We start from the raw sequence: 17502 nt of genomic DNA on the forward strand, positions 1-17502 counted from the left end.
GTGACCCGCCCACGATTGTACCAAATTTGGACTCATCGATCTCCACGATTTTGCCAGGTCCACCTATCGTAATGGGAGAAGTAATGAAATAATTATACATGCAAACAGAATGTGACTTACCAATCGTGATAGGGTGGGCAAGGAAATACTCGGCGCATATATCCCGAAAGAAGTTGAACCAATCGATTGCAACTCTCTGTGAGACTTTAGCTTCGATACTAGCCTCAGTCACTCTTTGCTGCCTAGACCAGAGATATACCAGCCTTAGGATGGTTTCGAAAGAAAGCTTTGTCTTGCTAAAAAAGCTTTTATCACGAATGCTTACTACTGCCTGGCACCCTTTTCGGGGACATCTCCAGGAGAAAGAATTTTTTCTCTTTACAATTCAACAACTAGAAGAACATTTTCGACAGTCCATTGAAGAAGCAAGAAGATTCTTCCTCTGTAGCCAGTACATGATGTCTTCCTCATTCGTAAGAACTTCCTTGAGGAGATCAGCGTACGTCCAAGTTCTAGGAGTAGACAAAAGTGGTGGAGCCGCAGTAGCCATTGAAGATTGAAAAATTGAGTGAAAGAGTTGCAGTTTGATGAATGTGCATGGTGATTTCTTATATATGGTTCTGTTCCCTGATTTTGACCGGTATTGACATGCAACTATGGACTATGACTATGAATCCAATTAACACCTTTTAGCTGAAGCGATAAGTGTGAAATTCCTTTTTGAGGTACAGTTGAGCCTCGGTTATCCGAACACCTTTGTCCCCGGGCCCATTCGGGTAAGTGAAATATTCGGATAATCAAAAGCTGGCTTTTTGCCAGCCACGTGGGCAATTTCCTACTGCGCATGCTCAGATTGCACTATGCTCTGCATTCGGATAATCGAGGATTCGGATAACCGGGATTCGGATAACCGAGGCTCAACTGTAGTACCTGGAAGAATCAGGTAGTACCCATTAGTCAGCCTAACCATTAAGTCAAGTGCTGCTGACATTATTCATTGTACTTCACTAGATCAAACACGTATCACAGCGCCTATATAGCCACACATGTACAGAGCACTTAGCACATTACAAGCAAGGAAGACGATAGTGAATCCGTATGGCGCGCCGTGTGTTTCAATAACAATGTCTGCATATACATAGGCGTGTCCTGGTGTGAATATACCGACATAGCATGCACGTGCAATGATCGCCTTATGCAGTGATCATGTCTGCACATGCAACCATTAGTCTCTGCACATGCAGTGATCATGTCTGCACATGCAACCATTAGTCTCTGCGTGTGCAGTGATCATGTCTGCACATGCAACCATTAGTCTCTGCACATGCAGTGATCATGTCTGCACATGCAACCATTAGTCTCTGCACATGCAGTGATCATGTCTGCACATGCAACCATTAGTCTCTGTGTGTGCAGTGATCATGTCTGCACATGCAACCATTAATCTCTGCACATGCAGTGATTATGTCTGCACATGCAACCATTAGTCTCTGCACATGCAGTGATCATGTCTGCACATGCAACCATTAATCTCTGCACATGCAGTACAGTACAGGTGTACCTGAGTCCCATTGAGAAACATATACTTTGACCTGATGCAGCAGCTCTATTTAAAGCACGTGTATCAAAGATGTATTAAAAATTAATGATGGATATAATAGATGGTATGGACATGGATGAAGACGAATCTGCCATTGAAGTACTCGGCTGGAACATATTTTGCATGTGCAGACATGATCATAGCCTCGACTCAAGTCCGCTTTACAGCGGCCTGGTATACCTTGTATGCGCATGCGCGAAATAATTCGTATATTTATCAGTATTACGCAAGTGATAAAATCTGACAAAGTACACAAAGAAAAAATACGTAAGACTGCGTGGTTGGTGGTAGAATGTTCAAGACAATGGCAGCCACCAGAATATGCAGATTGTGCTGCAACATTGTTACTTCTACTCGCTGCTCAGCTCTGTTCAGCAAAGAGTCTGTTCAAAGATGCCTTCCAGACAGACTTGGCAAACTGCTAGAGCTGCCAGTTAGTGAGTGTGATGGGCTATCTTCATACATTTGTAGAGCTTGCACAAACAAATTCCAGTCTCTGGAGTCTAAACTTAAAGCCTTTAAAAGTATGGCTAAGTGTGGTTTTGAGCAGGGTCGAAATAAGGCTTCCATCTGTAGTCCTATGGTATCAGGTAGGAAGAGAACTAAAGACACCAGTGGGCTTGAAGCATCACCTCACACAGTCCATGCTAGACCTCTAGCAAAACGTCTGACAGTAGGAGCACCTGGAAGAAGGCTTGCTTTCTCAACCAGGGAGGAACGTAGGTTGATTGCAACAAATCATATATGTAGATGACAGGAATCATCTCTTTTTCATAGCGCACACAGACTGTCCTCGTCAGCCACCGCTGTTAGAGTTGACCAATCTCGAGCAGTTTTCTTCTGTTGACGGTATGTTAAACCACCTACAAACGAAATGAACGTAAATTAATATATAGCCATTAACTTAAAGGTTCAGAAGGTGTTGCAAGAGATATTTCCAAGCCTGGTTCGACTGAAACAGTTATGGTGAGGATAACAGATCTGATACTGTAAACACACCAAAATCACACTAATTAATTAAACAATATACAGATCACAGTGAGCTCACCCAGTACAGTGACTGCGGAAGTAGATGAAAGTCTCCAGAAATTACACCAGGCACTGAATAGTGGCAACATTCAGTCTATTGCCAAGGCAGCATTTTCTTGCCCTTCACTGAAGGACCAATTGGTAGAGGGTGTGGTGAAAATTCTTGACGACGAATGTTCCACTCTATGTCGTAACTCTGGGGAGTTTGTCTCTCTATTTCACCGGGTTCCAATTGACAATGTGGAAGCGTTATCGTGGAAACAGGCTGTGTCTGAACTACAGCGAAAGTCTCCGATTCTATTTAGGCTTATCCAGACGATCGTAGGACGTTCAGATCATAGGAACTTGCATAAACGCGGAGAGAGTCGTGTATGGCCACAGCAATTCTCTTGAAAGAGCGTAACACAAGAATGTGTGGTATTCAGTCGTTTCTGTCTCTCGTACTCTTCAACTGTAGAGTAAACAAAAAGGTTTGTACATGTACATGTACATGTATGATGTGTGTCCACTACGTATTTTCAGATACAGGTATAATTATTATATCACAGAGAGGGATTGGAAACGGAAGTTACCTTGCCACGTTAGGCCAGGGTTTAATTGAGGCTACAAAATGTATGTATGATTGTAACGTTAGTAAAATCTAGACTAGATAGTGCCTGCAGTATACTCCCAACTGTCACCTGAGGAACGTATGGATTGACACATGCAGTACACTGATAATTAAGTATTACCATTAGCTAGAAGCATACTCATAAAGATCTCAGAGCATGACACTCTTTGTAGCTATTTTGAAAAACGTATTTTTTCCAAAGGATGCTCACCATTATAGAGGGCATGAGAATGCATGTTGTTTTAGGGGGGCTTTGAATGCATTAATTGCAGTGGTCTTAATTCCAGAAACATCGTTTCCCCAAGTGCTGCACAACCGTACACAGATTTAAAAATTAATGTAACGCGATGCTACCTCCGTTTCCAATCCATCTCCTCTTATATAATTATGATTACATTGAATTACTCACAGGTATACTCCAGGCTGAATCATCTTAGTGTCACTATCAGTTACTGTGCCGTGTTGAAGTTGGTCACGAAAATCAGCAAGCTGTACCAACGTCCTATCGATGCCTGGATTGATGAGGGTGCATGTTTCAAGTTCGTGGGGGACAACGTTGCTAAAACAAAGGGCGTTAGAGACATTCGTAGTGACCATCATGGTGAGCTAGTGCAAATGTACAGTTTGTTGGCAAAGGACCATCTCCAGTCTCAACCTTTTCCCCCCTAACCTGGGTTCCCTAAAAATAACTCACTTCCTTCCTACAAAGGCCGACATTGAGGGCATCCAAGAAAATTTGGTCGTTCTAGTCGGTCAAATACTGTGCGAGTACATCAAGCCCCTCCAGCGGTACAAACGGTGTGTTGTCAGTCACATTAAGCACCCCCACAGCACAGAGATGGCCAAAAAATCTGAGGTTGTAGTCCTTGATGTTCTACACAAGAATGAGGCAAAGGCCGCAGACATGATAGACATAATGATCGAGAAACATTCATACTTGAAAGATTCTATTGAACTTACTGTTATGTCAGGTGGCGATCAGATGACTTGTGAAAGACAGCGATGTAGCAAAAACATATGCGAGATGCGGACACTCGCAGTGGACGATTGGAGCAGTTAGAGCCTTGTATAGAGGACTGGCACTGCCTTATGAGTATTCTGGGGGTAGGTGAAGCACTCACTTGGACTTCTTATCGACCCGTTTGTTTCCACTGAGTATACCAGCAGGAACACCACGATCATGTAGACTAGTCACTTGATCTACCATTAGAGACACTAGGGGACAATACTACGCTCACTAGGAGGAGAACTAATTCTATCCAGCTTCTTGTCGAATAAAAAAGGCAAAGTTTGGTAGCAGATAGACTTTCATATCCAGTAGGAACCCACAGGAAAACATCATTCCCTTCGTACAGCATCCGTAGAGTGTCAAGCTGTTTATCCCTCAGAACTAAATGACTTCTCTTCACACAAGAAAGGGCATAAGCCAGAGCGGAAGAGAACTCAGTGTCAGTCGAGCTAGTCATCTTTGCTATATGTAAAGTGTGTAACACGGACCACTAAAATTAGAATACAAAATAGTATACGTGTTTATTTTACTGACAGTATCCACAAATACACGGATTACCCCCTTTTGGGGTAATGTAAGCGCATGCGCATACAAGGTAAGGCCGCTTCTAAAGCGGCCTCGAGGCTAACATGATCACTGCATGTGCAGACATGATCACTGCACACGCAGAGACTAATGGTTGCATGTGCAGACATGATCACTGCATGTGCAGAGACTAATGGTTGCATGTGCAGACATGATCACTGCATGTGCAGAGACTAATGGTTGCATGTGCAGACATGATCACTGCATGTGCAGAGACTAATGGTTGCATGTGCAGACATGATCACTGCATAAGGCGATCATTGCACGTGCATGCTATGTCGGTATATTCACACCAGGACACGCCTATGTATATGCAGACATTGTTATTGAAACACACGGCGCGCCATACGATCATTGCACGTGCATGCTATGTCGGTATATTCACACCAGGACACGCCTATGTATATGCAGACATTGTTATTGAAACACACGGCGCGCCATAAATCCGCAATACTATGCAGAGTAAGACGCTGTTGTTATGTAATTATTACGTAATGGAACATTCTAGAATATTCTGTAGTCTATATTTAACCATTGTGTTCGTTTTTACTTTAGCACATGTTCTTACTCCTGATTTTTGTCTCTTGTGTGCGACTGTCTATTATTATCTCTTGTTGTTGAATAGTCAACTAAACTAGCATAGACCTATATAAGGCAACTCCAAGTGATACTCTGGTTTCTGGTCCACCGCCCGCATCAGATTTTATTCTTAGATTTCTATCTCATTATTGGATTTCTATCTCATTATTTCTACTACGCATGCGCAGAATGATCCATGTTGGTACAAAATAGTGTGATAATGATATTCATTTGAAAAATAATGAGTTCATAAGGTGAAATTGATAATGACACAATGAGAAAAGCCGCCCGCCCGCTATGGGGGGTGATCAGTGCCAAAACCTCCAGTTCTTTTTATTTAGTACTAAAATTATTTGCATGGTGAAGTTCTACATACAAATGACACGCTCTCTCTTGTTTGCATGGTGAAGTTCTACATACAAATGATACTCTCATTTGCATGGTGAAGTTCTACATACAAATGACATGCATGCTCTCTCTTGTTTGCATGGTGAAGTTCTACATACAAATGACATGCACGCTCTCTCTTATTTGCATGGTGATTTTCTACATACAAATGATACTCTTATTTGCATGGTGAAGTTCTACATATAAATGATACTCTTATTTGCATGGTGAAGTTCTACATACGATGAAAGTTCTACATACAAATGAGAAGTTCTACATACAAATAACGCTTTGTTAGTTTTACAATGACACTCTCATATATATTTGCATTGACTTGAAACCACTCCCTTTTTCATCTATAAGGAAGGGCTCGGATGAAAAAGGGAAGGTTGGAATACAATTAGAACAAACCACTATAACTACATAATGTGTGGGTGTTTATTCAGCTTTGATCCCAGACCGTCAGAAATGTATTTTATACTCGAGGCTATATAGCAACAGAAATAGTACATGCGTGAGTGGTGGCACGCAAGTTGTTAGGACGTTAACATTGTGGGAGCGTGACATTCTTCACGCATGCCCCTATAGGACAACTGTAAATTTATAGTGGCATGTTGAAGGAGGACACAATTAACATTATAGTATAGACGGACATTTTAATTAACATATCAACTACGTGTTGGACACGCCCGCTCATGTGGCAATCCTTTTTGGTCACATAAGTGGGCATGTCCAATAACGGAGTTAAAAAAATTACTCTCTCCCCTGAGCCTTTTCTTAGATGAAAAGGGGAGTAGTTTCCAGTTTAGCAAATTAACTATGCAAATGCAGAGTATCATTTGTATGTAGAGCTTCACCATGCAAATGAGAGTATCATTTGTATGACTTGTAGAACTTCACCATGTAAATGAGACTATCATTTGTATGTAGAACTTCACCATGTAAATGAGACTATCATTTGTATGTAGAACTTCACCATGTAAATGAGACTATCATTTGTATGTAGAACTTCACCATGTAAATGAGAGTATCATTTGTATGTAGAACTTCACCATGCAGATGAGAACTTCACCATGCAAATAAGAGAGAGCGCGTCATTTGTATGTAGAACTTCACCATGCAAATAAGAGAGAGCGCGTCATTTGTATGTAGAACTTATATGCAAATGATTTTAGTACTAAATAAAAAGAGCTGGAGGTTTTGGCACTGATCACCCCCCATAGCCCGCATGCAATTAGAAAAACTTCAGGACCAGAAACCAGAGTGTCACTTGGAGTGGCCTAACAACAGGTTATGCATGGGCCCAGACACCTACCTGTACTGACAAGCTAGTATATTGATTGAGAGTTGGAAAACAGAACTGGAGTGTGACTGGCTGAGTAGAATCTTGTTATTCGAGTATGGCTCAAGGAACGACGGACGACAAGTGGTCGATTGATAAGCTGGAAGGCTCGAATTGGTCTACGTGGAAATTCCAAATGAAACACATGTTGCTGGCTTAAAGGACTTTGGGGTCACGTGGATGGCTCAGAAACTATCGGAGAAGAGGCGGCTATACTCGTACTCCAGCCCAGACAGCTGAATTTGAAAGAAGAGCACAAAGGGCATTCTCGTCCATTGTCATGACAATTGCTACATCCCGGCTCTATTTGATTACTTCATGTGATGGAGCAAAAGATGCCTGGGATACTCTGCGTGATCACTTTGAGCGTGATACACTGGCCAATAAGTTACTCGTAAAGAAACAATATTTTCCAATGGAAATAGGAGAGAACACGTCAGTTGAAGGTCATTTAAAGCAGATGAAGGAACTGACAGATAGACTGGCCTCGATTGGAGCTCCTGTCGATGAAGAAGACCAGGTGGTGACGCTGTTGGGAAGCTTACCTCAGAGTTATTCGTCACTGGTGACAGCCTTGGAAGCTCGAGAGAATGTGTCTCTAAGCTATGTACAGCAGAGCCTTGTTCATGAAGAGAGCAAACTAAATGGAGAGCGCGGATCAAACCAAGATACGTCAGCTCTACTGGGAGGACATAAACGAAAGTTTCAGCGTGGCAGAATAACTCTGTGGTGAAGAGGGACACATCCGAAGAGACTGTCCAAACCGACCGAGACATAAAGCAAAATCAGCTGAGTCAGAATCAGACACGGAGGAAACTGGTGCATTTACAACATCCAAGAGTACGTCCCAGACATCTGTAACCAGTAAGAGATGGCTGATAGACTCAGGGGCATCAAGTCACATGACCAACGCAAAGGAGCTGCTCACTGACTATGAGGAATTCTCGAAACCTGAGAGTGTGAGCCTCGGAGATGGTCGAACTGTGGACGCTATCGGTGTTGGAAAAGTTGACCTGTCCATGCAATTTAAAGTGAGTGATCCTAAAAGGTGTGTAATGTATCAAGTACTCTATGTCCCCAAACTTGCCTGCAACTTGTTTTCAGTAAGAGCAGCCGGAAATTTTCTTAAGTTTGGAAAGTCGAAATGCGGGATCAGAAACACAAGGGGACGTTTGCTTGGTCTCGTAGGGAAACTATATCAACTGGATTGCAAGACAACAACCCCTGAGTACGCGTCAGTTGCAGCCCGCAATCAGCAGGAAGAGAGTGCCGATCTCTGGCACCAAAGGCTAGGTCATGTGAACCAGCAGCAGATATACGATTTCGCCTCTCAAGACATTGTGAAGGGAGTAAGAGTCTCGAAGTCCCCAGATATCTCTTTCTGTGAGAGTTGCGTCCAAGGAAAGATGCAGAGGAAGCCATTTAAACCAATGGGAGAAATTCGCTCAACAAGAAAGTTGGAACGCATACACAGTGATGTGTGTGGTCCCATGCCAACGGAGTCATTTGGAGGAAAAAAGTACTTTGTCACGTTCATTGATGACTTCTCAAGGTGTTGCAAAGTTTACTTCATGCGACACAAATCTGAAGTGCTAGATAAGTTCAAGGAATACGAAGCACTCACAACAAATGAATGTGGTCTAAATATCGGCACACTACGATCGGACAACAGAGGTGAATATGTTTCCAAGGAATTTGAAGCCTACTTGAAGAGCCAAGGGATTCGACACGAATTAACAACTCCCTACTCACCACAACTGGCAGAGAGAATGAACCGCACACTCATGGAAGCTGCTCTATGTATGATTGCTCAAGCAAAATTATCGGATCGCTTTTGGGCAGAGGCAGTTGCTACAGCTGCGTACCTCAGAGATAGGATGCCTAGTCGAGCCTTCAAGATCAAAATCACACCATATGAGAGGTGGTACGCACAGAAACCGAAATTGAGCCACATACGAGTTTTTGGTTGTACAGCGTACGCACACATACCAGATTCGCAAAGAAACAAACTTGCAAAGAAGGCTGAAAAACGACGGTTTGTATAGGATACTGCTCTCAATCCAACGGATACCGACTAATGGACGAAACAACATCTAAAGTCGTCATTCGAAGAGATGTCGTTTTCAACGAGACTGTTTTTCAAGAGACTGATTCACTAACTGATTTACAGACCCTAACTTCAGTACGAACGGAAACAGTACCCTGTACTAGTGAAGCTGAAACTGAAGCTGAATCTGAAGCTGAATCTGAAGCTGAACCCGAAGCTGAAGAAACTCCTGAACCCGAAGCTGAAGAAACTCATCGATACCCTAGTCGACAACGGGCTCAACCAGTGAGGTATGGTCAGGATGAGTACATTAATGCTGCAATCCTTGAAAACAACCCAGCCTCAGTAGAAGAAGCATTATCAGGTGATGACTCTGAGGGCTGGAAAGCAGCTGCTGATTCCGAATATCAATCCCTGATTGAAAACAAGACTGTAGAACTACCAAGTGGTCGAAAAACTATTGGAAGCAAGTGGGTCTTTAAGGCCAAACGAGGAAAGGACGGTGAAGTGGAGCGACTCAAAGCTCACCTAGTAGCCAAAGGTTACACACAAAAATTTGGTGTAGATTATGATGAAACATTTGCACCAGTAGTGCGTTTCACATCAATTCGAGTGTTACTAGCACTGGCTGTACAGAAGGACATGCTTGTCCACCAAATGGATGTTGTAACAGCCTTCTTAAACGGCACACTAGAAGAAGAGATATACATGGAGCAACCGTCCCACTATGTCGAGAAAGGCAAAGAAAAACTAGTCTGCAAGTTAAACAAGTCACTCTATGGACTGAAACAATCTCCACGATGTTGGAACGCTGTGTTTACGGAATACATGGAGCAAGCAGGATTTGTTCAAAGCAGTGCTGATCCTTGTGTGTTTGTCCAAACTGAAGAGGGTGACCTAACAATCGTTGCTGTGTATGTGGACGATTTAATCATCTTAACCAAGACACCTGAAAAGATGAAGGAGGTGAAGCAAAGTTTGGAGGGACGTTTTAAGATGAAGGATTTAGGAAAGCTCCACTACTATTTCCATAGACCACGATGAAGATGGGAAGTGTATACAAATGCATCAGAAGCAGTACATACAGGCAATGCTGGAGAAATTTGGACTGACTCAAGCTAATGCAGCTTTGACACCAGCTGATGTAAACGTAATTCTCAAAAGGGACGACGAAACCAGCAAACCAGTTGAGTATCAGTCACTTGTAGGAAGTCTGTACACGTCCAGATACAGCTCAAGCAGTGGGAGCAGTGTCCAAGTTTAACTCGAACCCGAGTGAAGCACACCTGACGGCCGCCAAGAGAATATTGAGGTATCTAAAGGGAACAGCCGATCTAACACTGAAGTATGAGAAATCGAAGGCCGATGTACTAATGGGCTATTCCGATGCCGATTGGGCTGGAGACCAAGACAATCGTCATTCTACAAGTGGAAACCTGTTCTTGATAGCCGGAGGGGCAGTTTCATGGATGAGCAAGAAACAAACGATGGTAGCTCTATCCACCGCGGAATCTGAGTATGTCGCTCTTAGTGTTGCCACTCAAGAGGCCGTGTGGATGAGAAGATTGCTCACAGACTTAGGAGTGTGCCAAAAGGTGCCGACTGTATTGATGGAAGACAATCAAGCAGCAATCGCTATTAGCAAGAATCCTGTGTCACATGCTAGGACGAAGCATATTGACATCAAATTTCACTATGTACGTGAAGCTGTAAAGGAAGGGATCATTTCATTGACGTATTGTCCGACAGAAAAAATGGTAGCTGACTTGCTCACTAAGCCATTGAACCGAATTCGTTTCAAGTCACTTCGCGACGAAATGGGCATGTCTCAGGAATAACAATCGTAAAATTAAGTGGGAGTGTTGTTATGTAATTATTACGTAATGGAACATTCTAGAATACTCTGTAGAACATTCTAGAATATTCTGTAGTCTATTTAACCATTGTGTTCGTTTTACTTTAGCACATGTTCTTACTCCTGATTTTTGTCTCTTGTGTGCGACTGTCTATTATTATCTCTTGTTGTTGAATAGTCAACTAAACTAGCATAGACCTATATAACAACAGACGCTCCATCCCCTCATCTGCTCCTGGATCCGGTAATTGAGGAATCGTATTGAATACATGCATGAGAAGGTAGCTACCAATTTGGTCTGTTTGATGAGGACAGATGTGCATGTCGCTATATACTATGACAACACCAGCACATTAATTGATTATTATGCATGCAGCAGAAAGTTTCTAGATGATATATATAAATTACAAGCTGCATGGTAAACTGCTTTATTGATGACTATGGTTTGATGAAGCATAGTTATTTCCTGCAACTTCAAATCATTAAGTGGTATAGCCTATAGCAACAGATACTAAAGTTCCAGGAAAAATAATGCAGTATATACACACAGCAATTTTGAGAAGTTCCTTGGCATTCTACATTATAGTGTTAATAGACAGAGTCATGTGTGGCCACCATTGTTTATATTGATGTTGGTTGTGCAACGACATGCAGGGCCTACGTTGTGCTTTAGAGGAATAATGTGGGAATAATAGGCGATTTGAAAGGTAGTTTGTAGCTGTTATAACTTGACTAAAAGAATGCAATCCTTACATACAAGGCTGCATAACGTTCAATTCTGGTGTTGTCATAGTAGCGACACATCTGTCCTCATCAAACAGACCAAATTAGTAGCTACCTTCTCTGAATGCACTCTCCAATGCAATGTACGATTTTTTAATATATTATACACTCTTTTCGAACCAGTCTGCTTGTTTCCGGCGTACAGACACTGACAAGGCCATGCATCTTCGAACTACCAGGTGAGGTCATAGTACAAGCCGGTGAAGCATCTTTACTCTCCGTAAATGAGGCTGCCACTCAAGTTGATAACATAACGCTATAGGGGACGGATTGCCCATTCTGTCCACACCAGTGAAGGGGGTGCATGACTCTATAGCCTCACGGTTCCAGAATTAACCTGACTGTATAATTATAGTGTCATTTGTTTTGTAATTATTTTGTTCAGACATGCATGCAAGTACGATATCATAATTAAATGGGTTTTGGTTATAACTATGTACTTGGATCTATAGACAGTATAATTAATGTAGGCAGTACAAATGGTGGCAGAGACTCGGACAGACTCATGAAAGTGACCTCCCTCATAGCTATATAATTGATCTCGTTGTAATTATTTACTTCAATTATCATCAGTTTTCTGCTTCGGAAGTTCCATGCACTGCATATACTTTTCCTGGAGCTTTAGCTGTGGCTATATATACAACCTTATGAAACTATGGATTTATTGTGGCAGGAAATAGTTATTATGCTTAGTGTAATTCATCAAAACACTGCAATGCATACACAACCATGCAGTCATCATCAATTGCTTCTACATGTTTAATTACAAAAGTACTAAGCTTTCAACCTTTAGATTATACATCATCTATAGAAACGTTTCGACAGCTTAAGCGTAAAACAGACCAAATTGGTAGCCACATTCACTGAATGCATTTCGCACCATGTATACTGCTGTACAGTACCTGATCAATTACCAGGTCGTTATCTAGGTTCTTGTATCCTCGTTTATCGCACCGGCTTGTCTGTTTCCAGCGTACAGACAAGGACCATCTTCGAACTCCCATGCAGGTAACCTCTCCGAAAATGGGGCTGTCGCTCAGGTTGATGACGTAACGCTAAGGACGGATTGCTCATTCTGTCCACACCAGTGAAGTGGTGACTCTAGCCTCATGATCACGATTCCATAATTGTCTGCATAGTGTGTATGTGAGGGAGGGGAGTATGTTAAACTTTTGATCAGATGCACAAGCAAATTTAATTGCCGTGGAATAATTATCCACCAGTACTTCCATCAGGCCTAATCATTCGTACTGACCTGTATTAATTTCCAAAACCTGCCTATTATTCTCATAAATGATAAAGGTGCCTATTATGCCAGCATAATTCTCACCAAAATAATGTGCCTATAATTATAATGATTATGCTCAAAATTATGCCCATGGAGCATAATCTACCAACCCCTTGTATGCATGGCAGTGTTTTGTACATAACAACAAAAATAATAATCACTAGATTAGTGGGCCACAGATATTAAAGTTCCTGGAAAAAATGCAGTATACACAGCAATTCTTGAGAAGTGGAAGCAGTGGTCACCTATAATTATATATTAGGTGACCACTAATTGATTCCATTTCTCAAGAATTGCTAAAGTTGTTTGTGTCACAATATCAGTTAGGCTATAAAAGATAAGTCTCTTAGAGTGTGTTAGTACTGAGTGACTGAGGAGTTGACGGTCAGTGTGAGCCATGGCTGGTGTGAGCATTGCTTGGTTCGTTGTGTGTCCTGCTATTGGGCAACCTTTCATGATCGTCCCTATCAGAGTGTCACAAAAACAGTTGGAAGTTCTACTAACAGATCAAATATCTCTCCGCTACGAGATCCACGGAGTTGCAGATAAATACTTCAACCTGGTTACAGATGAATGCATTAGCGTCAACGCACACTATGCAGCTGTATCTAGCTCTCTAAACGTCGTCAATCAAATCGGTATGCGTGCCGTGGGCAATAATGGTCAGTGTAGGAATATTCTGGTCGATGTTGACGGGTGGTAGTGCTTCTGTGAATGGTGTCGCTCTCGATTCGACTGGCCGATACATGAGTGCTAATATTTCCGTACGTCGCTACTCCAATCGAGTTCGTATCTCTGTGCCTAACTGTGGTGAGTTGATGACTCTTGTGACGTGGGTGTTCTGTGAGTCTCGTACTATGGATGATCCTACGGCACCAGGAGGACGCGTAACTGCCAATGCGATCAAGTTTTTTGTTTTAAGAGGTCTTAACTTTGAGCACAGAGACTCCCACGGTCTAATCGGTAATTATAATTATACTTGTGTGATAATAATTATGCTAATTATTTATTTAATGTTGATCTCTCTTGGACGAAGCAGCCTATATGCCTTATTTACTAAAACTACGTGTACTGTACGTAACTTCGAATTCCCTCATGTCCTATAATACATGCTACGACTATACTATTAACCTCCTCCCATGGACACCCTACAGGTCAACACTGGAACCGTGAGGTTAGTGTCACCCCCTTCACTGGTGTGGACAGGAACGGTAATCCCGCCCCCAATCGTTACGTCATCAATCTGAGCAGCCCCATCTCCGGAGAGGAACGATCCTTCACCGGCTACTTCACCTGGGATTTCGAGGATGGTCCTTGTCTGTACGCCGGAAACAGACAGGCCGGTCCGATATACGAGATACAAGAACCCAACGACTTGGTAATTGAGGGACGTTACAACGAGCATGTGGTGGATAGTGCATTCAGTGAAGATATCTATGCATACGGTATGTTCAGAGAGAACATGTGTGTTTAATGTTAAAGTAGCTCCCTCCCATTTTCTTATATAGTAGTGTATGAGACTGGAACATTGGGTGTGTTGATCGTTTTGTATTGTTAAGTAGAGGTATTTACCTTATGTTAAGTAAATGTATAAGTAGATGTATTTACCTTATGTTTGATTTTTGTGACGTAATGCCACCTATGCTTGGTTTTTGTGGAGAGACCTCGTGGAGAACTGAACGCTGTGTGTCTATGTTATTAAAACTCAAGCGAACATAATATTATGCTATTTTCGAACACTTGTTCTCGAGGACAGCAGCTCAGAGCACTATAGTACATGTACCTAACTATAGACTAGGTAAGGCTTTAAGTCCGAACTCACGGCCAACAAAAAGATTCCTTGGCGGCCGGAGCGGACAAGACCAAACACTCAACTATTGGAACAGATTTAGTTCAACACAACACCAGCACTTTAATGGATTTTTATGCTACCAATTTGGTCTGTTTAATAATGAGAACAGATCATGAGATGTGTCGCTACTAGAACACTAGTACCAGTCTTAATTGAATGTTATGCGTATACCGTAAACTCTGCTTTACTATTCGCACACTTATAAATGCATGGGGAAGTAAAAATTGCTAAAACAGTTATACAATATCTAGGTTAATAATTATAACTAAACCAAAATATTGACTACAGAAAGTGAAATTATGCATATATAGCTAAAAAAACTGGTGAGCTATAGCTAAACTATAACTAGTTGCATGACTTGCATGTGTTTAGCTGTTTTCAGTGCAAAGAGGTTAATTAATGTACGTGCTTTGTATCAATTTGCTCAGCAACGTCAAGGTTAGCAACTGCAGGAGACCTTAGTGCTGTAGTGAGGGCTGACCAGGTTGTGTAAGGGGTGTCAGCAGACCTTTCGGCCAACCAGTGTTCCAGCATGGCAGTGAAACAGGGCTCACAGTCCCTACAGTCAGCCTTAATGACCTATCAGAATTGAAAGCATAGGTCACTTAATTAGATAGTGTACATGCTGAACACGGTAACATATATCAGTACATTAATACCTAATTGGCATTTGCATGGTATTAGTGTTTTGGGAACAAGTTTTACTGGGGACACTCACGTCTAGTTTGGTCGAGGCAATTCCGAGCTGCAGCCCCACACTCTTCCAGCTGGCACGTACCTCCCAGGTATCTTCTCTTACAACCTTCAAGTGCTTGTCAATGCAGAGAGGACCTGATATATAAAGAAGCTTAAACTACAGTTTATATTGCTTATAAAATGTATATGTGACAGCAGAGAATGTCTTTGTTGGTTTACCTATACAGCAAGATTCTGATCTTTTAGTGGAGAGATCACATGTTTCTACAAAGTCATCAGGAATTGGAGCATCAGCTATTTTCTGAAATTGAATAGAGTTTTGAGCAATGTATTGTCCTTTCAATCACTCGACATAATATATATGTACTGATACGATATATTTAATCCTTTTTGTGCTACCATAATTACAGAAGTATGTTAGTTTAGTAGCCAACTTGATTGTTCCTGATTTGGTCGATAATATCCTGGCACCCGACTGTGGGAGACTCAAGTGCTTCATAGTAGGGGTAGGGGTATCGGAGATATGGGAGAGACAATCACTTAGCATTGCTGAAAGGTAATTTTCCACTCCACTAAGCTGGTGGTCTTCTTTTATTGACTACGACAAAAAATCAATAAGCTCACGAGTCTCAATTATAATATATATACCTATATAATTATTGTCAGTTGTGAATACATACCTTTCTTTTTTTGTAGCAAAAACCGAGTTGAATAGCTAGACTATACCATTTTGCAGCTGGGCACAATTCTTTTATAGCTGAAACTACTTCAGATTCTTGACTAGTTTCTTCATCTTGAAACTGGATACAATTTAATCACACCATGAACACACTAGAATAGAAGCTTCAATCTAAATACATAATATTATAAAACCCACTTTCAGGAACCAGGTACTCATTTGAGGGGTTGCATGTACAGCGATTTTGCAGCTCTCACAGTTTAGGCTTTTAAGGTCTTTGGGATTAAGTACCACCACCAATGATTCGTAACCTATTCTCTTCTTGCAATTGCTTTGAGGGCATTTGAAAGCAAAATCATAGCCCTGTGACTGCTGGAATAGAGAACTCTGTCTCATTCTGTCGATGACGTCTTTGATTGATTTCTCTAGCATGTCTTTGATTAATGAGCAGCAAAACTGTTCATGGCCTGGTCCTGGGACTCGTGCTACTCGATACTCACAGTACTTGGCCCAGGAAAGCAACACAATATCAAAACGCCCTTGAAATCGAAACGTGATTTTGTTTTTGTACACCACTTTATGTTGCTGTTTCCCAAGTAATTCAAGTGAATCTCTGTAACTATTTAGTAGGTTAGCAACTAGAGCGGAAACAAATCCCATTGGCACAAAACCAGTTTTAAAACGGACACAAAGGGGCTCTGGATCTTGATCAGGATTTGCTCCATCGAGAGGCTTATTCAACACCTCACTAGTGGCTGTTTGAAGAACTGCTGGAAGAAAGTACCCATCGATCGAATCAACAACCATGGGAACAGCTATGTTTAGATGCTCCAACAACGGTATTCGGTCTTCAATGGGTAAATGATTTTTTTGAGCAGCAATGGCTTCAATGGTGTGATCTTTGGGAGAAAAGAAACCCTTTTGCGTAAACCGATCGAACACAGGTGCTTCTACTTGAAATTTAGTTGGATCATAAATATTAAAAATAAGTTCACTAATAGAAGTGAAAACTGCTTGAGGTTAACAGATGACAATATCCTTCGAAAGTTTGAGCTTTTTATCTTTCTGAAAGTACATTACTAACCCGATGTACTTGTGAAGGAATCTTAGAGCAACTTTCACTGTCTCCGCATTCATTTTGAATTTTTCACCGACATCAAC

The 17502-nt window shown here is 41.7% G+C and overlaps 1 protein-coding gene and 3 long non-coding RNA genes across 5 annotated transcripts; 2 read left to right on the forward strand and 2 right to left on the reverse strand.

The window, feature by feature from the left end:
* Positions 1–1810: 1810 nt before the first annotated feature.
* LOC135336102 (uncharacterized) lies at positions 1811–4342 on the reverse strand. 2 transcript variants are annotated; one of them, XR_010394697.1, is made up of 5 exons: positions 4200–4342; positions 3934–4113; positions 3649–3751; positions 2649–3080; positions 1811–2463 (listed from the first exon to the last, which is right to left on the reverse strand). It is a non-coding gene; the product is annotated as an uncharacterized LOC135336102 (long non-coding RNA). The 2 variants fall into 2 exon arrangements; XR_010394696.1 differs by having other exon boundaries at positions 1811–2587.
* Positions 2531–4658, forward strand: LOC135336139 (uncharacterized). The gene is made up of 3 exons (XR_010394753.1): positions 2531–2566; positions 2633–3099; positions 3651–4658. It is a non-coding gene; the product is annotated as an uncharacterized LOC135336139 (long non-coding RNA).
* Positions 4659–13553: 8895 nt separating this feature from the next.
* On the forward strand, positions 13554–14661 carry LOC135336062 (uncharacterized). Its single transcript, XM_064531837.1, has 2 exons — positions 13554–14077; positions 14269–14661. The coding sequence occupies exons 1-2, from the start codon at positions 13774–13776 to the stop codon at positions 14586–14588; spliced, it is 624 nt and encodes a 207-aa protein (XP_064387907.1). The 5' UTR covers positions 13554–13773; the 3' UTR covers positions 14589–14661.
* A 548-nt stretch (positions 14662–15209) lies between these two features.
* LOC135336104 (uncharacterized) lies at positions 15210–17360 on the reverse strand. The gene is made up of 6 exons (XR_010394699.1): positions 16540–17360; positions 16343–16462; positions 16097–16260; positions 15882–15963; positions 15685–15797; positions 15210–15545 (listed from the first exon to the last, which is right to left on the reverse strand). It is a non-coding gene; the product is annotated as an uncharacterized LOC135336104 (long non-coding RNA).
* Positions 17361–17502: the final 142 nt, after the last annotated feature.

Source organism: Halichondria panicea, chromosome 5, assembly GCF_963675165.1.
Source record: "Halichondria panicea chromosome 5, odHalPani1.1, whole genome shotgun sequence".
Classification (NCBI taxonomy): domain Eukaryota; kingdom Metazoa; phylum Porifera; class Demospongiae; order Suberitida; family Halichondriidae; genus Halichondria; species Halichondria panicea.